The sequence below is a fragment of the Melanostigma gelatinosum genome (genome assembly GCF_949748355.1).
Source record: "Melanostigma gelatinosum genome assembly, chromosome: 7".
NCBI classification, from domain to species: domain Eukaryota; kingdom Metazoa; phylum Chordata; class Actinopteri; order Perciformes; family Zoarcidae; genus Melanostigma; species Melanostigma gelatinosum.
The window spans coordinates 3,012,678-3,039,272 of record NC_136640.1 but is presented as its reverse complement, the minus strand read 5'-3'; the positions used below and the strand labels follow the sequence as shown (position 1 = coordinate 3,039,272).

Here is a 26,595-nt window from a genome sequence, read left to right as displayed (position 1 = left end):
GCCCATAATCCCCACAGTATGTTGCAAACCATTCACTGCTGTCTGTTCCCTCCTGCATGTTTGACCTGCTGTCTGTTACCTGCTGAACACAACGTCACTCTAATATAAACTTGGGTCGTCTTCCCTGCAACCTTTAATTTTTGTGTCATGTGTTGTTGTTTTATTACAGTTTAAAGCGCCTTGGAAATCAAACCGACACCTTCTGTTGAGGAGTGTTTCTATTTTCTCAATGAGTCAACAAAAGGTTTAAAAATAATATATGTGGTTCTCCAGATGAACCAGCAGTCCTCCCCCTCATGAGCTCGTCACTCTCACTGAACACGGTCGTGGTAATAAAATGGTCAGTTAGTTAAACGACTGATTTGCATAACAACATTTAGTCTACCTTTTGGTTTGATCAGTTTGGTTTGTGTGACTCTCAGGCTACATGGAGATTAATGTTTCCGTAGGGGGTGTTTAGCGGTTGAAGATTTATTGAAAACTGACTTTGTGCTTTGGTGGAATCATAAAATGTTGCAGCCCAATAATATTAATCAGAGGAATAGACTCATTCATTTAGGAATGGGTTGATGTTCTCTCAGCTGCTGTTCTTCATTCATTTCCTAAACATTAACAGAATATCATATGTGTTGATATGTATTCAGATGTTCCTTCATTTATTTATCATGTCCATACAGGTACAGTGTTGTGAGGTGTGAAGTTATGGATTATTGGGGGATTGTATGTACAGTAAACCTTTCGATAACTTCTTCAATTGTGGAGGTAAATGTGCAGGACGTTTAATATAATCAGGTGAGGATGTTTGGATGCTGAATTGAGCATCAAAAGTCTCCATTTGAAGTCAATCTTCTCCGTGAAAAACAGCAAATGACGAACAATAACAAGGAAGTATTTGCACAAACAAATATTGAATAATGTTGTAAAATGTGCATTTGGCTTCTTACTCACTGGCACAAATACCAATTTTAAAATACAACCAATGAAAGAGAATAACAATAAAAAAGGACAGCCAGTGGACAAGGATTAACATCTGTTTAACTTCTGTGACTGTGTGCGTGTGCGCGTGTGTGTGTGCCTTACCTTGTTAATGGAGGACCCCCTCCTCCCTGTCCCTCTCTCTCTCTCTCTCTCTCTCTCTCTCCTCCATACATCGGAGGCTGTGAGCTGCAGCGGCGGCAGAACGCGGTGCGGATCCCGGTGTGTGTGTGTCGATCTCCGGAGGGGGAACAGGATAATCCTGGTCGGACCTGCAGTGGACTGGATCTCCGCTGTCTGCACACTCAGAGCCAAGGCGCTTCTCACGTTCCCACCAGGGGCTATTGTTCATCTACCCGCCACAGGTATGGTCTTTTTGCACAAGTTTGCATCGCTGCGGGGCTCTCCGCACCTCTGATCAGCCATGGATATAAAAAGCTATACGGGTCCATGCACAGCTCATGGCTCTTAGACTAAACCCACGTTGATTCATGTTGCTTTTTTAAATTATGGATGACAGGAAAAAGCTGCCATAAATGAACTTGGGGGTCACGTCTTCAGCAGCAGACACTCATATATTTTGGGTCTTTTATTCAGGCGTCAGAGAGCGGGACTAGAAGTTGTTATGGTCAGTAATGAGATGCGTCTGTCGGCCAGCTGTCATTAAAAGAGAGAAATAAATGATTCAATTGGACGCGTGGATGCTGAGCCGGTCTGTCGGTCTGGATGTGACTGAAGTTGACTGCTGAGTTAATAACTCTGCACTTTAAGGATGAAGTGTCCCAATTCAGAGTGCGTGGATTTATTATGTTGCAGTTTCTATGAAGCTTGTTTGCGTGGTTGGTGATGATTCGACGGATCAAATGTATCGAACACCACTGGACTTCATCATCATTTAGCAAAAACTAAACATTAAAATATGCGAAAAGCACATTTTCTTCATTTTACACACCAGCAGCAGCAGCCTGGTCTGCGTCTTTACGCACCACGAGTTTTTGCCCCAAAAAGTTTGACATCACAGCAGTCACTCTCTTTCTGAGCACTGACACACGATACTCTACTGCTCTGTCCACCGCCACGCGCATACAGAACTCCGCTCAAAAAAATGTAATACCTTTTCTGTTGTTGTTTAAAGATCATCATTTAAGACCATACATGCAAAATATATAAACCGATGATTCATTCGGCACACCAAGGTTAATAGAGTTATGTCAGCGCCTAATACCTGTGTGTGTGTGTGTGTGTGTGTGTGTGTGTGTGTGTGTGTGTGTGTGTGTGTGTGTGTGTGTGTGTGTGTGTGTGTGTGTGTGTGTGTGTGTGTGCGTGTGTGACCGAGTGTTCGTCAAGTGACTCAAACTCTTCTGTTTTAATAATGAAATAGAATTAAAGAGCCCATTGTGCTCATTCATTTCTTTATATTTCTGAAGGGCAACATCTCCCGCATAGGCTGCACAACATTATAAAAGTTGTGATGGCACTACAAAGGCCCCTCTGCGCTGGTACAAGCCTGAAGAAGCATCTCCTGGTTGTATATAGGACTCCTGAGCTGTGTGTCCAAATCTGTAGCCCATACAAACGCACCGTAGCACTCTACTGCAGCCTCTGGCGACCTGCGATAAGGCTGGAGGGGGGCCGGCTCCCACTCTGAACCCTTTGAGCGACCGTGCAGCTTTTTTTGGGGGGCGGCGGGGGGGCAGGCTCTGTGACCACTTTGATTCGGGGATAATAAACCCAGTTATAGAGGGCTTTCAGGTGACGTAGAGTTCCCCGCATAAGCTCTTATTTCTTGGCCACCACCAAATATCATCACAAACTGCAGTGGAGGGGAAAAAAGAAAGCGTTAGCGCTCAGTGGATTTATATTCATCGTAAAGTCTGACTGTGAGTTTAACAAACATTGTGAAAGGTTTCGAGGACGATCAGTTGCTGAATGCATTTTGCTTCCTGTGTCGTTGGGCAGGTTATGTGTTTGGCAACAGAGCAGAAGGTGGAATCTTTTTATTTCTTCTTACTATAGTATCGATTCAACAGTAAATTATACTGACAGAGTAAATATAAAAAAATATGCTCCTTTATGGCCTCTTTAAATGTGCCCTCCGGCGATCGTTGGGCGACTTTGCAATTCTGTTGCCTGTCGATGTCGACCGCAGGTGACTTAACATCTCACCACCAACAAATACGACAGCTTCCTCCGACCACAGGGAACAATTTGAATGTGTTGATGTGTTCACTCCCCGAGCAATGAAGCCTGTAATTCCAAAAAGCACTGACAAGTCTCAGCGCAGCTCGTGCTGATGCACATACAGCTGTCGCTTTGCAATCAGCAGGCAACTTTCAACTTGAGTTCTTCATGGAAACAAATCTACGCCGGTAAAATATTCACATGTAACTTGACTGAATCCATCAGCTCTCACCACTGCGCAGTTACATTGAGCCATTGATGAACGGAGCAGTGCGATCCATCTGCAGAGTCTCCTTAACCTGCCCCATCAGAGGCCTCCGCCGATTGATTATCCATTGATCTCCTCTGAGGATTTATTTTCATTGGTTAGAGACGCAAGAGGAAGGTTCATCCAGCTGTAGAGTGCAGTTTGCTACACATGCCCTCTTTGAAAGTTATCTGCATCTCTCGCCCTGTAAAGCGATGCTTTTCAGCCGCTTTAACGTCTAAATGTGATCTTATTTTACATGTTTTAAGTCTTGTTTTTCTTACTGACCGGTAGGTTTACTGGTTTATTGGTGAACGTCGCGTTGCCTCGTAGTTCGTGGGCGAAGTGTCCCAAGAAACGCAGATTTTTAACAGAAGGTTTTGGCGTCTAGAAGACACAGTTACGAGATTTCCTCTGGAAATAGGAAAATAATTTCTGTTGCAATGAACAGTGTAATAATGTAATGTAATGGATAAAAAGTCGTGTTAGGTCGCTTTTGAAGATCGCTTTTGTGGTTCATTTGGATTCAGTAGAACTTTCTGTCCGTTTGCCATTGGCCATCTGCAGGACCCCTGAAAGTGCCCCCGACCACCCTTTGAGAACCCCCTGCTTCAATGAACAAGAGATTGTCTGTTGCTGGAAAGATGTATGGGAAATGCTTGACAATTGACAAGTCGCTGCGCTTCACCGGGGGGGTGTTTTTGATGCTTTTAATGTGTGTGTGCCGTGAGAGAGAAACAGAGTATGTGTGTGTGTGTGTGTGTGTGTGTGTGTGTGTGTGTGTGTGCAGCAGTATTAATATGACTCTAAGATATTAGGCTCTGTCATGTTCGGTAAACAGCCATTCATCACGCATTCCTCTCCCTGTGATGGTACCCGCAAGATCCAATCCATTAGCCATACGCTGGGCGTCCACTCAGTGGGTGTGCGTATGTGTGTGTGTGTGTGTGTGTGTGTGTGTGTGTGTGTGTGTGTGTGTGTGTGTGTGTGTGTGTGTGTGTGTGCGTGCATGCGTCATAATTCATTATAATGCCTGAGGAGTTGTGACATATGTCAAAGTGCAACTGCATTTGAAAGAGAGAGGGGCAGATGTTGCAAAGAGAGAATAGTTCTGTAATATTCACGTTATAAGAAATTATCTGCGCCATAGATGTCAATTGTGTGTGTGTGTGTGTGTGTGTGTATGGATGATAAGCTGAATTGATAATGACACGGCACAGCAACACACCTATTGTCAACCAATAGATGCCCAGTCGCTGCTGCTGCTTCTGCTTCTGCTGCTGCCGCTGCCGCTGCCGCTTCTGCTGCCGCTGCCGCTGCCTCTGCCGCATCCGCCGCCGCATCCGCCGCCGCCGCCGCCGCCGCCGTTGCCGCTGCCGCTGCTGCTGCTGCTGCTGTCGGCAGAGTGTCGGCAGACTACATGTTGTCACCGGCTTCTTCTTCACCCGCTAGATGTGAAGATGCAGACGCTTCACGCTGTCCCATCCGCTTTCCTCTGACTACTCTTAACAAAGTATGCCTTCTGCTAGGAGCTTTCTACAACAGCATCAGTTGTACCAGGACTGGAGGGTTTCTATTCATTGAAAGAAGAGCAAAGAGCGGCACTGACGGATCTGTCTCGATGGAAAACATGTTTTCGCTCCCACCTGGCTTTGGCAAGAGTTTGATTTACCAACTGGCTGTGATGGTCTGGATTGGTTGAAGTCTTGTGCCGGGTTAGTTAGACGCTGGTGCGTTCTTCACTCTTGAGGACCACTAACAACGCGCTGCCTGCCCGTCACACTCTGTTTACTTTGTCTGGTTCCCCTGCTGAGGCTCAGCCCGCCAGCTGCTGTTGACCAAGCACAGACATTGACACGCCCCCTCTGGCTGCCTGAGAGCCAATGGATGTTTACAGTGTTGGGAAAAAAAAATGCATCACACTTCTAAATGCAAAATATAGCGTATTTAATGCGAGGATTGTCCACGCGATCATTAAGCGCCGACCCTGGCAGAAATGACCAGATTAACTTTACGTCACGCAGACTCTCACGGCTTTTTCTACCTTGTGGGGGTTCAACACATCGACGTTGAATGTAACTCGTGCACTTCAGCTTCATCCAAGAGAAACATTTTGTTCCTTCGGACAGGAGAACCCCTGGTTGGCTTCCCACCAAACAAACAGTGTTCTTGCCACCGGGACTTGAACCTCAGCTGTCTGCAGTGGTAGAAAATCATTCTATCTCTTCACCGCTGATGCACTGTATTCTTTCTGTCGTTCTTCCCCCTAAAACATAACAAACCCTTCACCACCCCTTTTCCCTTCCTCGTGATTTGCATCGCGACCTCTCACAGAATGAGGCTCCACTCCTCTCTCTGTACCTGTAAACACTAAACGTCTTCTTTCTTTCTAATTGTTTCCCTTCTTATCTGCATGCAGCACTCCCATAAGGCGAGGGGACGCTTGTTAAAGACATCAGTGCTGAAGTTGGCTATTCTCAGAGGAGATAACAGGGATCAATTTTCACAGATCGCCTTCACAGCTTTCAGCGAGTTCACTGCATCTGAAAACACACACACACACACACACACACAAAAGGGCTTATAAACACTGGGGCAGCGTCCAAATAATCTCTCTGTCTAAAGGCTCGTGATATTGCCTCCAGGCTTTATGTAGAGTGCATTAGCAGAAGCAAAAGAAAATGCTAAACGAAAAATTGTCCGAGTCTGCATTTGTTCAGTTGTTTTTGCTGCATCACATCAATGCATATACATGGCATACATCCAGTGGATTGTTGGTCTAAATGAAAGCACTTTGGGATGCATGAGTGATATGCTGTCCTCTGTTTTAGCTTGTTATTGCATTAAAAACCACAGCAGAAGATCAGCTGATGCCTGCTGTGCTGTTTTGGTGAGAGAGAGGACATTAATTCCACCCCCCCCCCCCCCGTCCTGTAAGAAAATTTAAAAAAAAATTGTACATCACTTTGGACTGCCACAAGCTAAATGATGGTGATTGCCACCTCTCCGTGCCCAGCTGATGCTCAACTCCCTGCTCTGCTCTCTCCATTGATCCGGGCACAACAAGACAAAGTGTGTGTGGGGGGGGGGGGGGGGGGGGCACAAGAATATGCTACTTTGTCAGACTCTGCTGTTTGTAATCATGGATTCGGTTTTACCATCTCTGTCGACTTACAGCCCTCTTCCTTTCTCATTTCTATTTTCATCGACAGGTCACCTGTAACTGGTTGGAGAGAGGAGAACAAATGGAGAGGCAGCAGAGAGAGAGAGCAGGACCCGTGAGATTCCTCCTGCACAATGGGAGCCCTTCGCTTTGCTGGCTTTTGATTTGAAAAGAATAAAGGAGACTTTGCTGAAAGAGGGCCAACGGGATTTCTGACATCACTTCAGTGTTTTGCCCTTTGGTGGAAGTCCTCTTTTTCACCTGCGTAGGATGAATCATGGCTGCACACTCAACATAAAAACACCTTTCATCCCTTTGTCTGTCTCCAGTAGTCCTCACCTGGTGCCAGCCCATTGCCATGGAGAAGACGTACTCACTAACTGCCCACTACGATGAGTTCCAGGAAGTGAAATATGGCAGCCGCTACAACAGCGACATCCTCAGCAACGGCATGACCCTTCACCTGGGGGGCAGCCTGGACCGCCACGCGGGACGGAGCCGGGGAGGGACGATGTCAAACGGCAAAAACCGAGACCTCGGCAGCACCGGCAGCGGCGGCGGGCTTCCTCGGTGGAGCCGCAGGGAGATCTGCCTCCTCTCTGCGCTGGTCTTCGCGGCAGGCATGTGCGTCATCTTGGGCAGCATGCTGGCGCTCAAGTACATTTCCCTGGACGCCCAGCAGGACCCGCAGTGCCGGCAGGACTGCCAACGCAAGCGTTCCCTGCTGCGGGCGGCGCGCTTCGTTCAGGCCAACATTGACCCGACCATCCAACCCTGCCAGGACTTCTACTCCTTTGCGTGTGGCGGCTGGCTGAGGCGCCACGGCATCCCAGACGACAAGCTCAGCTACGGCATCATCACCGCCATCGGGGAGCACAACGAGGAGAAGCTGCAGCGCCTCCTGCTGGAGCCGATACGGCGGCGCGGCGCAGACTCGGCAGAGCGTAAGGTGAAGGAGTTCTATCGGTCCTGTGTGAGCATCCAGGAGATCGACAAGTTGGGATCTGACCCCATGACGGAGGTGATAGACAGCTGCGGGGGGTGGGACCTGGTCGGGGCTCCTCCCGGTGCCGCCGGGTGGGAGAGGGAGGGCGCCCCGCTGAGGCCGGACTTCAACGAGCTCCTGTACAGGACCCAGGGTGTGTACAGCACCGCCGTGTTCTTCTCCCTCACGGTCAATGTGGACGACAAAAACTCCTCCAGGAACGCAATCAGGGTGAGAAAGGTTTGAGTGTCTGAGTGTGTTATTCTCGTGACGTAGCCAGGTGGAACATCCTCATGAAAGGCACAGTCACATGACACTCACTGCATTCCCTTTAGGTGCATTATAAGCTCCTTAACCCTCCGAACCCTGAGCAGCTTCGGGGCGTTTTTTCATGTTTTTCTCGTTGTAGCCTTGTGTTTCACTGCGACATTAAAGTCCTGCACCTCTATGGAAGCAGCACCATCATGACCAGAAGCAGAGAGAACTCAAACATGTCTTTTCTGCAGAATAAAACAATAACAATACCTTAAATCATAAAATAAAATAAAAACGCAAGTTTAATTTCTTTGATAATTTCTTTGACCAAAATTGGAAAACAATGGAATCTGTACCTTTATGTCCAACAGTTATCCAAGTTGCCACAAGTGTTACCAATGTTGGATAAAAAAGTGAGGCTCCAGCTGTTATATAGCTGTTGTATATAATAAACTATTCACATATGTACAGCCTCTACTTCCAGCCTCTCCTCTCCTCTCTGCTGTGTGTTCATCAGCCTGCAGTTCAGTCAAAGATCACAGATTTGTTATCATGTAACTGTTGGTCTCGTGCAACTCAATCATGGCTTCCTAGTTGCACTGAGGAACTCAGAATTTTATGTTTTTTAGAGGATCTGGCTACTTCAAATGGTTTATTTGAGGCGGAATTTTAAATGAGGCATGTAGAACAAAATGTTTTTGATGAAATATCACAGATTAGATTCGGTGAAGATTTCTGAGGGAAGCGTTCATCACACATTATGTGTTCAAGGACCGTCGTAAATATGAAAATCTGACGATTATGACAGTTTTCACAGCTTCTGGTTGTGATACACGGTGCCGTTTTGGCGATTGGGGTGCTGGCGAACATGATTTTCTATCCCGCTGGCGGGTTTTGGGGTTCAGCCTTGAACTTAATATTTCAACTTTTGTTTCGTTTAAGTTTTTACAGACGGAAATAAGATGAAATAATACTTATTCCTTCAGTTCATTTCAATTGTTTTAAATCAACAAATTTGAAGAATTTGCACCGAACAGCAACAATATTTAAGTTAAATAATATCTAAGATTTAGTAAAAGACGACAGTTCGACACAGATAAAGACTCTACGTGTAGACATTGCGTATTACAGATTATTAAAATATTAACCGATCCTCTGAATGTGCATCTGTTGAGAACTTAGCGACACACGTGTGACAACAGACCAGAATGAATGTGCTGACTGTGCGTGTGCAGGTCGATCAGGAGGGCCTCACGCTGCCGGAGAGAAGCCTCTACCTGGGACAGGATGAGGACAGTCTGAAGGTAAACATGCTCATCTTCAACGCCATCTCATCCTCTCCCTCTGATGTCATCACCCTTCAATCTCCCCTTTTTTCCTCCCTTTCCTCGCAGCTTTTCCTTTCCATGTCAGTTGTCCCTCCCTGTCCCGCTCTACTTCCAATCATCTTATTTTCTCCCTGAATTCTTATTTCTTTTCCCCACTTCCTGTTTCCCTCAATCCCAGAGAGCAACCTCCGGTTCTGTAGAGTGAAGTCAAAGCTTCATGTGTTAAAGCTGCATTCTCTCTAGTGTCCACCAGGGGGCGACTCCTCTGGTTGTATAGAAGTCTGTAGAAAATGACTCTACTTCTCTCTTGATTTATTACCTCAGTAAACATTGTAAACATGAGTTTATGTCTCAATCTCTAGTTTCAAGTCTTCTTCAATACAGCATGATGTTCATTTAGTACATTATGCTCCATTTAGAGTCACACAGACCATAAAGCAGGGGATGCTTTAGGGCGGGGCTACACGCTGATTGACAGGTCTCTACCAGAGACGTATACGGCGTCTCTACGTCACTCCTCAGTCCAGATATGCTCACTTCCGTTCGCCAGTTGCAAAAAGTCAAGATGGTGACGGACAAATTGCCAAACACAAACCAATGAGTGGCGTCACGACGACAACGTCCACTTCTCATATACATTCTGTGCTCAACCCACACTCTCCCACCTTCTCTCCCTCCTCCCCTCCTCCCCTCCTACCTCCCTCCTTTTCTTCTTTTTCCCCTCCTCCATCTGTCCTGACTCTCTCTCTTCCTCATCAATCCACCTGTTTTCTTCTGTCGCCCCGCTGTGCTTTTGTTATCCCGTCCACTTCGCCACATGTCACCCCTCCCACCCTCACCCCCCGTCACCGGCCACTACCGATGATGTCGCAGCTCCTCCCGTCTATTAGCGCTGATGTCATTGTGCCTCTCAGATCCTGGCGGCGTACAAGGCCCTGATGGAGCGCTTGCTGAGCATGCTGGGGGCTCACAACGCCACGCAGAAGTCCAAGGAGATCATACAGCTGGAGACGCGTCTGGCCAATGTGAGCTGATTTGTGTGTTTGTTCATGCGCATGCATGAGTGTGTGTGTGTGTGTGTGTGTGTGTGTGTGTGTGTGTGTGTGTGTGTGTGTGTGTGTGTGTGTGTGTGTGTGTGTGTGTGTGTGTGTGTGTGTGTGCGTGCGTGCGTGTGTTTGAGCAGTTGAGTAAAATCTCCTCTCTCTCTCCAGATCACTGTGTCAGAATATGATGACCAAAGAAAGGACATCAGCATCTTGTATAACCGCATCACCCTCCGGCAGTTACAGCGCCTCGCTCCCGGTGTGAGTGCTGCACACACACACACACACACACACACACATTAAAACCCATCATCTATATGTGTGTGTGTGTGTGTGTGCAATGCATTTTGGGTAGAAGCAGACGTGATGGATTAAGACTTGAACTCCAATTTAGCATTTTAAGTCGTGTGGCGAATGTGTTGGTGTGTGTGTGTGTGTGTGTGTTGGTGTGTGTTTGGGTGAGGGAGGGAGTGGTGAAGTGCTACACGCACACACACACACACACACACACACACACACATAGAGGCCAAAGCGACTCACAAAAAGCTGTCCGCCCTGCGGGGACAGACGGGGAGGTTGAGTGATGGAATGAAAGGAGTAAGTAAAGAGAAAAGGAGGAAATGGTAGATGTTGGAAATGATGGAGGGAGGGGAGAGGAGAGGGGGAGACACTGGAGACCCAGCCAGGGACGAGGGGGAGGAGAGGAAGGGGGGAGGAGAGGATGGGGAGGAGAGGAGGGGGAGGAGGCTCTCCTCTGAAGCAGCGGGAACACGGACATGAAATCCTCAAGATGTTTCATGTTCGAGGGAGGGGAGGATGAGGAAAGGAGGGAAGGAGGAAAGAGAGAAAGTGGGCTTCTTGTGAGACGAAGATAAAGAGTTTGATTTTCAGCTCGTCGGCCAAAGAAACTACACAAACAGAAAAAAGTCTGAATGGTTGTAAAGAAGAAGAGAAAAAGATGGGGAACGAGAGATGCTGACGAGAAAAAAGGAGAAGCAGATTAGAGGACGGAGATTCTAGCAGATGAATGAATTCAGTGTTTTGCTGCAATTTATTTGCTTTTACTGTAAAAAAAAAAAACAACAAAAAATCTAATTAGAGTTACAAGGATGCTGGCAAGCAAACAGCTAACAACCCAAATAAACATTGTTCCCAAGAAGCAAAGTCAATACAGAAAGTGAAACGATGGAATTTAAAGCAGAGTCGATCACTGTTAAGGATCCAAAGCAGTTTGTGCCGATCGTGAAGAGATTCCTACACAGAGTCTCGTACCATCTTGGCTCAACCAAAGAGTTCTTTCATTTATTTGAACTGGACTTTTCTGGACAAGTTAAACGATGAAATACTGGGATGTCAGACCCCTAATTACCACTGAAATCCATGTGTACATGTGTACTACATGTTTCATGTAGCATTGCATGACACTTTGGGTAGCAGGCAGTGGCGGCTGGTCAATAGAGGGTCATGGGGCGTGGCCCCACCATGAGCCACACAAAAAAATTATAATAATCATAAATTATACAAATTGTCAATATTTGTGTTTTTGAACTATGGAATGTACCCAGTAATGTGTGTAAAATATGATATCTGCGCAAAATATATGCTTTTCCTGCTCGTGCTCTCTGCTCGTGCTCTCTCTCTCTGTGTGCACGACACTCTGAGAACGCGCAGCTTGGGGGGCCTGATCGTTTGAGTGACATACAATTTAGCCAATCAGCGCCCTCAAATAGATTCAGCGTGGGGCAGAACGATCAGACCCCCTCGCTGCGCGTTCTCGTCAGGAGAAGTCTCTACAGGCGAGCACTCCTCGTCCAAGACCCGTTTGAGAGGAGAACTTTGAGGAGATTCTGCAGCCAAAGAGCTGATATCAGATCAGCCTGACCTCACAATCAGACAGCAGACTCGCGGGAAAGGGAAGCAGTACATGCGAAGCTTCTGTACTAGCTGAACACCAGACAGGTTTGGCTAGCTGGATGACGTCATGCTAATCATTTATTTAGCTTTTTAAAACAACGGGGACGGATCCAGCACGGACAGTTACGGGAGTGAGGGATGAGGAGGTAAGGAAACATGAGAACACCAGGGTAGGGAGTGAGGGATGAGGAGGTAAGGAAACATGAGAACACCAGGGTAGGGAGTGAGGGATGAGGAGGTAAGGAAACATGAGAACACCAGGGTAGGGAGTGAGGGATGAGGAGGTAAGGAAACATGAGAACACCAGGGTAGGGAGTGAGGGATGAGGAGGTAAGGAAACATGAGAACACCAGGGTAGGGAGTGAGGGATGAGGAGGTAAGGAAACATGAGAACACCAGGGTAGGGAGTGAGGGATGAGGAGGTAAGGAAACATGAGAACACCAGGGTAGGGAGTGAGGGATGAGGAGGTAAGGAAACATGAGAACACCAGGGTAGGGAGTGAGGGATGAGGAGGTAAGGAAACATGAGAACACCAGGGTAGGGAGTGAGGGATGAGGAGGTAAGGAAACATGAGAACACCAGGGTAGGGAGTGAGGGATGAGGAGGTAAGGAAACATGAGAACACCAGGGTAGGGAGTGAGGGATGAGGAGGTAAGGAAACATGAGAACACCAGGGTAGGGAGTGAGGGATGAGGAGGTAAGGAAACATGAGAACACCAGGGTAGGGAGTGAGGGATGAGGAGGTAAGGAAACATGAGAACACCAGGGTAGGGAGTGAGGGATGAGGAGGTAAGGAAACATGAGAACACCAGGGTAGGGAGTGAGGTATGAGGAGGTAAGGAAACATGAGAACACCAGGGTAGGGAGTGAGGTATGAGGAGGTAAGGAAACATGAGAACACCAGGGTAGGGAGTGAGGGATGAGGAGGTAAGGAAACATGAGAACACCAGGGTAGGGAGTGAGGGATGAGGAGGTAAGGAAACATGAGAACACCAGGACACACATGAGAACTCTGTCACGCTACATATTAGACAAAGTGAACATCTTTTCTTCTACATAGTTGTCCTCAGTCTCATCTGCTTAACTTGGTCATGGAGGCATCAACATGTAATAGAGATGTTAAATTAACAGTGAAAACTCATCTTAGCTTAATTTAACATCAGTATTCATAATTACACTTCATGTTTACTTCTCCTGATCTTTACCTCCTATAACAAGGTCCATAGGACATCTCAATAAATGAACATGTTATATTATATTATATAAGTGTTATTTACTGATTGTTTTCCTGTTGGAATACATGTTAAATATTTAACTGCCAAGTAATAATGCGTGTTTGATACTTACATTTGTTTTTGCATTAAATCATACTGGGATGTTTGCTGACATTGATAGGACGGCCCTAGAACATGTTCCACCAGCCGCCACTGGTAGCAGGTCTGATATCAACGGGTCTAGAATTGACCGGTTACATGCATACGGTCTTTTTCAAATAAATATCCATCTTCACCGGAAACTCAGTCGGTTTAGGCAACACAAACACTTAATTAGGTTTTAGAAAAGATCGTCGTTCGGGTCCAAATAACCACGGAAGTGACGACACTGAAGTACGCAAGTTTACGTGTCAAAAACATCGACGTTGACTTGATGGAACAGCTGCAACAGATGGGTGCTGGAACGAGATGAGTCAAGCTTCGTTATTAGACCACTGGGCTGTAACTCAGGAGGCCGGGGTTCGAGTCCCATACGAAACAAACTTCGTGCCACATGATGTTACGTTACAAGCCTACAAACTGTTTTTTCTGACCTGAACTAACTGGTGTTGTTACCTAAACGTCACCGCGACCGGTTCACAACGTTAACCAAGCACAAAACTTTCAAGAGTCAAGATACTGGGCTGGCAAGAAAAATAGAACAATTCACATATATTTGGTTTCATAACTCTTCCAAATCTCATTCATTCAACTTGGGTTAAGTGACGTGGAAAAGGTCTCGGTGACGGACGTGACCACCGACTTCCTGACCGCCACCATCAAGGAGAGCAGAACTTCTCTGACCTGCATCAGAATCATTCTGAAGCTGTTACAACAGAGCGATTATTAAGCAAAGTGTTTGTATTTAGTGTATGAAAGCAAATTACGTAATTAATAATATGTGCACGTATTATAAAGTTGGACATGATCTGTTTCATGAAGTGACCAAGTCAAATTAAGTCCGTTTCACGTGGTTCTTTGAACAGAGCTTGTGAATTTTAGATTTCACCCTCATATCTTTCCGTCTCATTCATGAGAAGTGAGGCGGCGCTTTGATGAATGAATTCAATCTGTGGATTGATTATTTCTCCATAATTTAAAACCGATTAGACTGAATATACTCCGTTCACTTCAATGGGGTCGATATTTGAAAATCTACTTGGTCTGGGTTTGTTTTGTGTTTTTGGTTTAGTTCTTTTGTTCTCTTTCTCTGAATGATTTATGACTCGACCTAAACGGAAACGTTCCTCTTCTCTCCACAGCTTCACTGGAAACGCCTGCTGGACAAAATCTTCCACGACAATTTCTCAGAAGACGAGGAGATCGTGGTGCTCGCCACCGATTACATACAGAAGGTCTCTGACATCATCAAGACCACCTCGAAGAGGTAAGGAAAGAGAGGACGGGTGTGCTGGTTGGGGGGGGGGGGGGGCTGGAGGGGGAGGCTGGGGGGGGGTGCGGGAGGTACGTGAAAAAAATCAATAAAATTAGACGCAGCCATTTTTTGATGCTGTACTTTTTGAGCGTGAGTAAGTGCTTTTGTTTGAGTTGTTGTGTGTGTGTGTGTGTGTGTGTGTGTGTGTGTGTGTGTGTGTGTGTGTGTGTGTGTGTGTGTGTGTGTGTGTGTTTCCTTTGGTTCAGGGCTGCCACTTCAGTTTTGGGCTACGATGCAATGTCACGAGGTGTATGGATTGTTTTTTGAGTGCTGCTGCTGTGTGTGTGTGTGTGTGTGTGTGTGTGTGTGTGTGTGTGTGTGTGTGTGTGTGTGTGTGTGTGTGTGTGTGTGTGTGTGTGTGTGTGTGTGTGTGTGTGTGTGTGTGTGTGTGTGTGTGTGTGTGTGTGCGTGTGTGTGTGTGTGTGCGCGTGCCTGCGTGTGGTGAGTCTGTTGGGTGAACTTCCACTTCTACTGCAGCTGATTATTATTGATCTACACCCACACCGATCTACCACCTGCAGACGCAGACCAGACGCACATGGATGGACACACTCACACACACACACACACACTCACAGACTCACACACACACACACACACAGACTCACACACACACACAGACTTTCTTCCCCCGTCTTGTTCTTGACAGCCTCCCGGGGAGGCCTTACGGGGCTGCTGCACGTCAGGACGTGTGTGACAGCGACTGACAGCTCGCCGACAGTCACTGTGCTCGACACACACACACAGCAGCACTCGGCGCTCTCGCAGCGGCCGACTGGCCGGATGACTGGCGGCTGGATTACTTGCTTGTCATTTACGTCTGAGACTTGATACACATCTGTCCGTCCGACCTATTCAGACATTTTGGTCATTTCATGAGGCACCAGTCATCGTGGCACCTTGAGTGTTGGTTATCTTTTATTACCTCGTCTCACCATTGTTCAGATTTACAGCCTGTGATTGATTTAATGCAGCGGCTGGTGTCGTGTTGACCAATCATACACTTGGATGTGTAATAAACTCATCAATTAAAGGAACAGTGTGGAGCATTTAGGGGATTAATTGGCAGAAATGGAATGTATTATTTATGACTATATTTTAATTTGTGTTTAAACACCTGAAAGTAAGAATCAAAGTGTTTTTGTATCGACGCAGGGAGCCGAGGGAGCCGTGTAGACTTTTAATGATTCTTTTTTGTTAGGACTTCATTTGTATTTATTATACGATGAAGTTTTCTTTAGACATGCTATACTATGATTCTTTTATGACTTTTTTTACATGCTATACTATGATTATTGTTTTTATTTTTTCTACACACTATATCATAACCGTTTTACCTTTTTTGACGTACTATACTGTGACTTTTTAAAACTTTCTTCAACATACTACAATGTAACGTTTTCGACATGCTATAATATGACTTTTATGTACAATCTACATTGTGACTTTATATGTCTTTTGGTGACATGCTGACTTATTTTTAAACTTTTTTCGACATACATATACTATGACATATCAAATGCATTCTGAACCATGATATGTGAAATCCTGACTTTTTTACACTGTCATGAAATATTACATCGCCCCACAAACGTCTTTGCGAACATTTCATATTCATTTCTGCAATCATGCTATTTTCAGCTGTTTGGTATCTGCATCCAAAATCATTTCAACAACTTTTGACGCCAGGAGTCGGCTATCTTGATAAATGGCGAGTTTAGATTAACAACAACAACAACAAACAATACTTTATTCAGTTTTAATGAGATATGACATTTGATTTTGTCGTGAATTGAACGACATAAAACACGGAGCAGAAACACCAACTTATGTGCAGGAAAACGGTAACTTCATGAATGGGGGGGAAAAAAAACATAATATTTTCACAGTTAAGTTAAACACAACCCACGATGTTCTGCAAAGAACAACACAGGAAACACAGTTCGTCCACATGACAGAGCAGCTCGTCACAGCTCCACAAATAATACAACGTCCAAAATGAAGTTGAGGTCTTTTGTCTTTTAAAAGACATTTTAATGTCAAACGATACGATGACTCTTTAATGACTTTTGTTATATTTTAATCGCATGATTAATTCGTGACTTTTTTTACACAACATACTCAGACTGTTTTGATAAACTATACCATGACATTTTATGACGTACTTTAATGTGACTTTTTGTACCTTGATGACATTATTCTGCCCTATGAGCATCGTAACTCACCAGGATGTCGCACTGAGAGCTCTAGTATGACTGTACTATGACTATTTCACGATGTTTTAGTGACGTATATACTTTGATTCTTTTATTACGTTTTCACGACTTTTGGTTTTGTACATTTAAAGGACGTATAGCGGCATCATGCAACACGCAGATGTTTCTGGCTCATTTCTTTCCTTTCACAGTTTTACAAATAAAGATTATTCTTCACCTTAAAATTCTTCTAAACATTTTGACTCTGCTTACTTTATCAGCCACAGCACAGGCTGTGATTTGAGCTGCGCTCCCATCGGTGTAAACATCTCTTCTATCTCTGTTTTGTCTGTTTTGCGATTGATTTGTGATCGCTGTGGTGGTGATGAGCGGTTTGCTGTTCCTCATCTCCTCTCTGCTCTCTGCTCTCCCTTTTCTTCTTGTAAAATGAACTTTTTAAACATAACACTCCAACACACTACATTGAGTTGAGTCGTATAATTAAGGGCTTCATAACCCCCTTTGTAAAAGTGGAGCTACCATCACCACCGTCGCATCCATCAGCTCGTTCGCTCCTCCTCAGGTAGCAGAAGCCGGCGTCGATGCTCCATCTCTCGCCTCCTTGTTTACCAATCTCCTCTTGGAGTTGTCCGTTCATCCATCCCCTCTGATGGCTGCAGGAATAGATTCTACACTGAACTTCGATCATCCTCCGTCTCTGCCTCTTTGTTCGCTTCATGATCCGACATCCTTTCTTCTCTCCCTGTCGTCACGCTTTCACTCGCTCGGCTGCATCCCAGAAGTTTAAACTGACCTCGTTTCTCTTCAGTTGTATTTCGCGCTACGTGGTTCAGGAGTCACATGACAGTCACGTAAGCGAGTGATTACAAAATATGCTGTCTTTATCTTGCTAAACATGTCTCCTTTCACCATTGTTGGTTTGTGCTAAGATGACAATTTGTTGTAAATTGTGTAGAAGAGGTCAAGATATTCTTTTGAACTACAGTCGCTCATTTTGCTCTTTGGTGATTAAATGTTGGTTAGAAGCCCATTTCTGCCAGCAAAACAAAAAAAGAACAGTTTGGAATGATAAACATAACAACAGTAAATAAAAACAACAACCAAAAGTGACGTCAAAATTATATCAAAACATTAAAATATATTATAAAAGCATTCTCTCTGCTGTCCACCAGGGGGCGACTCCTCTGTTTGTATAGAAGTCTATGAGAAAATGACTCTACTTCTCTCTTGATTTATTACCTCAGTAAACATTGTAAACATGAGTTTATGTCTCAATCTCTAGTTTCAAGTCTTCTTCAATACAGCATGATGTTCATTTAGTACATTATGGTCCATTTAGAGTCACACAGACCATAAAGCAGGGGATGCTTTAGGGCGGGGCTACACGTGATTGACATGTCTCTACCAGAGACGTATACGGCGTCTCTACGTCACTCCTCCTCAGTCCATATATGGTCACTTCCTGTTCACTGGTTGAGAAAAAAAAACTTGATTAGCAGACAGCCCCTTTTAAGAATCATACATTCTTTGGACTTTGGATTTCCTAATTTGAGAATATTTTGTTATTCCGAACATGAAATCTTTGTTCCTCGTGGGTGTGGGCTCCGATAAGACAGTGGGAGGAAGCAGCTTGAAGACTTGTGACTGCTTTCTCTTCAGGCTGCGGCTCCCCAGCTCTCTCCATCTGTCTCCCTCTCTCGTTCCTCCAATTCTGCCTGAAATCCCCCTCAACGCCACTCTCCCTTATCTCCATCTGCACCTCTTCCATTGTTTTCCATCCATCCTCATCCTCGCCTTTGTCACCTCTCTAACCCTCCTGTCATCCTCCTCTTCACCTGCTCCCCCTCTTTCACTTTCTCACTCTCCATCTTCCTCCCACCTCCAGACCGTCTCCAGGTTCCGTCTCCCAGGAAGTGCTTTAAACAAAGGTTTACACACACACACACACACAGAGTCACACACACAGTCACACACATACAAATGAAGGAACAGAGGTATTGGATTTCCTGAGGGGTGCTGCTCATTAGCATAGCTCATGAGAACACAAATTTGGAGATTTCCATCCCTTTCATGTTGAAGCGCTTCAGTCGACCTGCTGGTGCAAGAGGGAAAGTCAGGGCATCGTTTCATCCTCTGGGGAGCATGAACAGAGAGCTGCAGGGATGAAGCATCGTTGTGATGTCACAGGAAGTTAGCAACGGACTGGTTCCCTCGACAAAAAGAAGAATTTTCCATTTTGGATTCGTGCAAAAAATAATCTCTGTGGCAAACAAACGTTTGTGATACTTTTTTGTTCATCAAGATAATCTCAACTAATGAACTCCACTTTTATGATGTTTGAAGTGTAAAGTAGGAAGCTAACGTTATGAAGGAACTCCACCGCGGTCACGTGACTTCACGTCTCCACCACTGAGCTAAAGGAGGACTCGTGTTCCAGTGAGGACGTCAAGTCGCCTTATTTGTACTCTTTTTAAGACACGTAGAACATGACAGAACAAGAAGGATGAAAGAACGTTTAAGCCATCCGCATGATTGCCAAGCGGCTAAGAACACGCGCAACAAGCCATGTCTGTGTTGATGTAAATCTCCTGCACGTCTGAACCACAGAGAAAGTAGAACGAGTCTTGCACACACACACACACACACACTCACAGAAGCCATTGTTTGGCTTCGTGTGGTGGGGGTCGGGGGTCGGGGGTCGTGCAGAGGTGTTGGCCCGTTGTGTCATTGTCCAGTAGAGCAGATGGAGAGGAGGTTCGGTTCCTCTCAAGGCCACTAATGGACCACAGACAAAACTCTCACACACTTTCCGAGAGCACGCTTGAAGATATAACAAAGTTGAAAAAGGCCGTCGCAGAAATAACAGCAGAGGAAAAGTTTGGATTATTGTTAAATTGGAGGAACGGAGAGAATTTGCGCTCTGAAAAGGTGACGGACGAGTAAAACCAGACAGTTGAGTGTTTCAGGATGACATGATGATGATGGACGGTTGAAAATCAATCCTTCTGCTATCCTGCTTGGCTTCTTTTTGACCCCTATTTCTTACCTCCTTATCTCCTTTCCTTCATCCATTCTTCTCTCCTTCACGTCCCTCCTATTTCTACTGCTTCATGTTTTGTCCACATTATTCTTTGCTTTGTTGCGTCCGTCTTTCACTCGTTTTTTCACTCACCCATCTCCATCATCCTCCCTTCCTTTTACCACCCTTCATTCTCCTTCTGCACATCACGTCTTTTCTCTCCTCTTCATTCTTAGCTTGACGAGCCCATCCATCCATCCTACTCCCATTTTCCCATCCGTCCCTTCCTCAATCAGTGGGAACACACACTCTCCATCTTTACGGGTGCATCTATTGACCTCCTCCTCCTCCTCATTGTCCTCTCCCTCCACCCCTCTCACGTTCTCCCATTGATGGCTTTCCTCATCATACAAGTCTACCGACAAGAGCAGTCACACCTCCATCTCCTCATCCTCCATCCGTCTTTTCTTTTCTCTGCCTCCAGTGTGTGTGTGTGTGTGTGTGTGTGCGGTCCCACATGCTCTGCAATGACTGCAGCCAATCCCATTAGCCAGATGAGCAGGCCTCCAATGAAGGAGAAAGCATAATGACACACCAGCGTCACACACACACACACACACACACACACACACACTCTCTGGCTCTCCGTCTGCTGACTCCATCACTCTCGACGGAGTGTGTGTGTGTGTGTGTGTGTGTGTGTGGGTGAAGATTCAGTGTGTGTTATTTTCCCTTCGTGGTTTGAAGGCCAGCAGAAGAGTGTGTTTATTCTGGTGTTCTTCAGGGCACATTATGTGTGTTCATGAGCGAAACCCCAGAGGATTCAGCTCCTGCTGAGTCCGCCGCTTCGATAAACACACACTGATGGTAGATTTAGAGCATTTGCAGGTGAAGCGGCTCGCCAAATGTTTGATTTCATGGAACTATAGCTTGAAGCAGTCGAGGTTTGAGTCCCAAGCGGCCAACGTATCCTCATGAGACGGTTCGTATGATGTCTTGTGAAAAAGTTATTCCGTTTCCAACAAAAGTCCAGCAGCACGTGTCAATTTCCGCTCGTTGCATGAATACAGTTCATTATCGGGTTGGGAAATATGGGTTTAGGAAAAAATGGTGAAATACTTAATTAGATTAGGAAAAGATCGGGAAATACTAAGATTAGGAAAAGATCGGGAAATACTTAGTTAGGTTTAGGAAAAAATGGTGAAATACTTAGTTAGGTTCAGGGAAAGATCGTGAAATACTTAGTTAGGTTCAGGGAAAGATTGTGAAATACTTAGTTAGGTTCAGGGAAAGATCGTGAAATACTTAGTTAGGTTCAGGGAAAGATTGTGAAATACTTAGTTAGGTTCAGGGAAAGATTGTGAAATACTTAGTTAGGTTCAGGGAAAGATCGTGAAATACTTAGTTAGGTTCAGGGAAAGATTGTGAAATACTTAGTTAGGTTCAGGGAAAGATTGTGAAATACTTAGTTAGGTTCAGGGAAAGATCGTGAAATACTTAGTTAGGTTCAGGGAAAGATCGTGAAATACTTAGTTAGGTTCAGGGAAAGATCGTGAAATACTTAGTTAGGTTCAGGGAAAGATCGTGAAATACTTAATTAGGTTCAGGGAAAGATTGTGAAATACTTAGTTAGGTTCAGGGAAAGATTGTGAAATACTTAGTTAGGTTCAGGGAAAGATCGTGAAATACTTAATTAGGTTCAGGGAAAGATTGTGAAATACTTAGTTAGGTTCAGGGAAAGATTGTGAAATACTTAGTTAGGTTCAGGGAAAGATCGTGAAATACTTAGTTAGGTTCAGGGAAAGATCGTGAAATACTTAGTTAGGTTCAGGGAAAGATTGTGAAATACTTTGTTTGGGAAAAGATTGTTGTTTGGTTTAAAATAACAGAAGTGGAGTTACTTCCGTACAGAAGTTACGTGATGAATAAATCAACGTCGGTTTCACACGGGGCACGAACAGCTGTCTCCTTTCGGTGAAAGACGGTTTTTAGTTCCACTCATCCTCCGTTTTCTCAGGTGTAGCTACGAGCAGTCTGCAGCAAGGCCCGAGCTGAAAATATATGCCATCATTAAAAGTCTTCTCCCAAATAATAAATAAATAATACGGTTTTCTGCCTCTGTGCTGCTTGTGGGTGTAGATTTAAGATATATAACATGAAGTTTCTCCTTGACGTTTGGAATAGAGGAGTCCGTCCCTCCTCCATTACCTCCAGGGTCATTACCTGTGGTAATGTGTTGATGCAGTGCACGGGGACAGTGTCTTTTCATCTTCCGAACTAGCCCCATTAAAATCCATTCAGCTCAAGAGCCTTCACTCAGTCCTCCGGTGATTAAGACCCACTGCTTGATCTGTACGGCGCTTCGCCGTCAGGCCCTCTGCGTTCATTTAGCTCCGCTGCGACTCCATTACGGCACAAAGCGAACACCGGCCTGACCATGTAGGGGAGATGTTTAAGCAGGTGTAGGTCCAGCGTCAAAGCAGAAATAGATCAGTTAGAATGATGGAGAAGGAGTAGGATGTTAGAAGTTGGGTCATCATTAGAGTCACTTCAAGGAACTTTCATTTAGTGTCGCCCCCGGTGGACTAAAGTGGAAGTGTCTCTGAGCTCCAGAGTCTCTTTAGAAAACCTCTCATGTTACTGCAGCAGGTCTGACAGTCTGCTCCTTTCAGTCCTGGTTCTGGTTCTCCCGTGCCTCCCTTCCCTCCAGCGGGTCCAGCAATACGTCCTGGGTCTCCAGCAGAGAGGAGAAGCTCTGCTCCTGGAGGAGGAGGAGGAGGAGGAGGAGGAGGAGGAGGAGGAGGAGGAGGAGGAGGAGGGCTCCTCCTCCCTCCGGAGCAGAGCTTCTCCTCTATACATTCTGAACACATCCGACTAATATTGCACTCGAGCTATCAGCAGGTGAATTCTGAATATTATACATCCGTGCCCTCCCGTTAACCCTCTCGCCGCACGTTTGATTCCAGCTTTACTCTGAGAGATTATTGTCATCTCTTTTCCTCAAAGATGCCTCAAGTGAAAAATGTTCCCCACCTCTCTCCCCCCCCAACACATGCTGAAGTTTCACCATTGTCATAGCGATAACTTCCATCACACATGCAGCCGCACACACACACACACATTTATAGACTCACGCCTGTCCAAGTGTGACGATGAAAGCTAAACAAAACACAAGTGACACAAGCTAATCAAGCAAAAGCAGCCACACCTGTAACACACGCTGATATTAGTTGACGGTGATGATGATCAAGGGCACCACCTGAGTCTCCTCATTCTTTCATCCCCCCCCCCCCCCCCCCCCCACGTCGATTCACCAGCGGTACCTCGGGTTGTTGCTGTTGCCAAAGCGCTTTTGATTTAATATCTGTCATGCATACGGAAAAATGTAAGAAAAAAACAACATGCCTTGAGGTCCGCATGGAGCCTCGCAGTGGGAGAGAGGGGAGATGTGGGGGGGAGGCATTTGTCCCCGCAGGGCAGAGTAGATGTGTGCACCCAGTGGGGGCACGAGGACTCACCGGCGCTCCGTCGTCTGGAGGGGGAAGAAGACGCAGCTTGAATGCAAAAATGAATGATCCATTTTTTGGCTGTGAGTCACTACAGAGTAGAGGGGAGCTGTTCTTAAAGCGCCCTCTTGACTCCTCACCACTCGCTCTCCATCACTGTCTGCTTTTTTTTAGTTTTTGTCTCTTAACTTTCGTGACTCTTAAAGGAGCTCAGAGGGCAGATGGCAAAGCAGCACTGCCAGATGGAGGGAGACAACAGCCAGACGCAGTAGATGTCACTTTACAAAGAAAAGTCGAGGAACTGTTCCACAGTCTGACAATAACTATGCAACTCTTGAAAGTAAAAATAAGAATGTTTTTGTTCCACTGTTCAATGTTTCATTCATAAGAAATAAAAATGCACCTTTGTTGAGTTCTCTACACACACATCTTCTACAACATCACATGTACTCTTAATTACGTCTCGAGGGGAAACCGATTCTCTTCCACCTCGCAGTTTTAAACCCTTTAGGCCAGAGGTCTTCAACGGGGGTCCGCTGAGGTACTGCAGGGGGTCCGCGGAATGTTTTGGTTGATTAGACAATTTTAAAATAAAAATGTTGTTTTCTCTAAACATGAATGTGTCCATTATTTTAATAGTTCAGTATTGTATGAAAGATCACCGGTATGTTTTTGCATGGCAGCGGCACTAATAGGCCATCACTCATTTTTCGTTTCCACATTTATGTTTAAAATAAAAACATCAGTTTGAACAGCTTGTATGCATGAGTATCATGCAATTGACAGACAATGTTGATTTTGGCATTGATATCAGCTGTTTATAAATGGCAGTGGCACGGCCCCCCTACTCACTGTACCTCGCACATGTTTAAAATAAAAACATGAAAACATGAACCTGTGTATGATTTCAATAGCTTAGTGTTGCATGCCCAATAAAGAGGTATGTTTATACATGGCACTCGGCCCATTTAATATAGAACACAATGTTATACAACATATATAGTCGGGGGTCCCTGCTCCATCTCTCTATCAGTTTGGGGGTCCTTGGCCTGAAAAACGTTGAAGACCCCTGCTTTAGGCAACAAAACAGACTTTTTTCAACAACAAAAAAAATCTATAATATATATCAAATCTATGATAATGCAACTGATCCATCCTCCTTCCTTGTTTCCTCCGTCCTAGGGTCCTCCATAACTACATGCTGTGGCGCATCGTGGCGGCGCTGAGCGAGCACCTGTCCACCGCCTTCCGCAGCACCATCCACGAGTTCTCTCGGGAGATCGACGGCACCGAGCAGCAGCTGGAGCTGGGCCGGCTCTGCCTCACTCAGGCCAACAAACACTTCGGCATGGCTCTGGGAGCCCTGTTCGTCCAGCAGCACTTCTCCTCGCAGAGCAAGGCCAAGGTATGGACGGGGGGGGGGGGAGTATGAAGACTGCAAAAACCAACAGGTTGCTGGATGTCCAACAACCGTAGCTCTGTCAGCTATAGACCACTGTTCAATGCCCAGTAAAACAAGACGTAAACGTTGATTTATTAGTCACGCAACTTGCGTACTTCAGTAAAAGCACTTCCGTCGTTATTTTAACTCAAACAACAATCTTTTCCGAAACCTAACCAAGAAGTTTTGTTACCTAAAGCTAACGAAATATTTCCCGATCTTTTTTTAAAAGTAACTCAGTCGTTTTTGTGCCTAAATCAAACCAAATATTTCACGATCTTTTCATGAATCTGACTTAAGTATTTCACGATATTTTCCTAAATCTAACCGGCCGTGTTTTTTTTTCCAAATAGTGAAAAACAGAAAATTGTGAAAAATAGTCATAGTATATTATGTCGAAAATAGTGACAAACAGTCATAGTATATAGCGTGTGGCAAATAGTGACAAACAGTCATAGTATGTAGCGTGTGGCAAATAGTGACAAACAGTCATAGTATGTAGCGTGTGGACAATAGTGACAAACAGTCATAGTATGTAGCGTGTGGCAAATAGTGACAAACAGTCATAGTATGTAGCGTGTGGAAAATAGTGACAAACAGTCATAGTATGTAGCGTGTGGACAATAGTGACAAACAGTCATAGTATGTAGCGTGTGGCAAATAGTGACAAACAGTCATAGTATGTAGCGTGTGGCAAATAGTGACAAACAGTCATAGTATGTAGTGTGTGGAAAATAGTGACAAACAGTCATAGTATGTAGCGTGTGGACAATAGTGACAAACAGTCATAGTATGTAGCGTGTGGACAATAGTGACAAACAGTCATAGTATGTAGCGTGTGGCAAATAGTGACAAACAGTCATAGTATGTAGCGTGTGGCAAATAGTGACAAACAGTCATAGTATGTAGCGTGTGGCAAATAGTGACAAACAGTCATAGTATATAGCGTGTGGCAAATAGTGACAAACAGTCATAGTATGTAGCGTGTGGCAAATAGTGACAAACAGTCATAGTATGTAGCGTGTGGCAAATAGTGACAAACAGTCATAGTATGTAGAGTGTGGCAAATAGTGACAAACAGTCATAGTATGTAGAGTGTGGCAAATAGTGACAAACAGTCATAGTATATAGCGTGTGGCAAATAGTGACAAACAGTCATAGTATGTAGAGTGTGGCAAATAGTGACAAACAGTCATAGTATACTAAGTCATACAAAAGCCATCGTATGTCCAAAACAAGCCTGTTGTCTATGAAACCGACACAGGCACGATAAACCTATCTTGCCACCAATGCATCAACATAGAGACATGTTCTCTCTGTGGATTTGACTTATTCATTTTGAATGTTGGACGTCAACAAGCGCTCCACCTCATAATAATCAAACAAAAACACACGCACCTCAGGTCTTCTGTCACTCTGAGCTCTTTGATCAGAAAGGATACTCGACTGCCCGAAACCTCAGGACTTATAAAGCAGGAAGCAAGTCGGACACGACCGGAGACATTCATGGGCGCTAATTACTTTCTATGCAATTGATATTTAAGTTTCCCAATTTAAGATTCTACTGAGATACTAAAGTGTAGGTTTCAATCATGCTTCAAGCTATTTGGAGCCTTTTCTGATTAATTAAAGA

The 26,595-nt window shown here is 45.1% G+C and overlaps 1 protein-coding gene across 2 annotated transcripts in view; it reads left to right on the top strand.

Moving 5' to 3' along the window:
• The first annotated feature begins 6,651 nt into the window (after positions 1-6,651).
• The window catches only part of ecel1 (endothelin converting enzyme-like 1), a 36,610-nt gene continuing 16,666 nt past the window's right edge, over positions 6,652-26,595 (top strand). For both annotated transcript variants that reach the window (XM_079271202.1, XM_079271201.1), the window contains exons 1-6: positions 6,652-7,782; positions 9,042-9,110; positions 10,049-10,159; positions 10,346-10,438; positions 14,608-14,732; positions 24,704-24,926. In XM_079271202.1, coding sequence (XP_079127328.1) covers positions 6,925-7,782; positions 9,042-9,110; positions 10,049-10,159; positions 10,346-10,438; positions 14,608-14,732; positions 24,704-24,926 — 1,479 coding nt within the window. In that variant the 5' untranslated portion in view covers positions 6,652-6,924. The remainder of the gene's footprint in view (positions 7,783-9,041; positions 9,111-10,048; positions 10,160-10,345; positions 10,439-14,607; positions 14,733-24,703; positions 24,927-26,595) is intronic.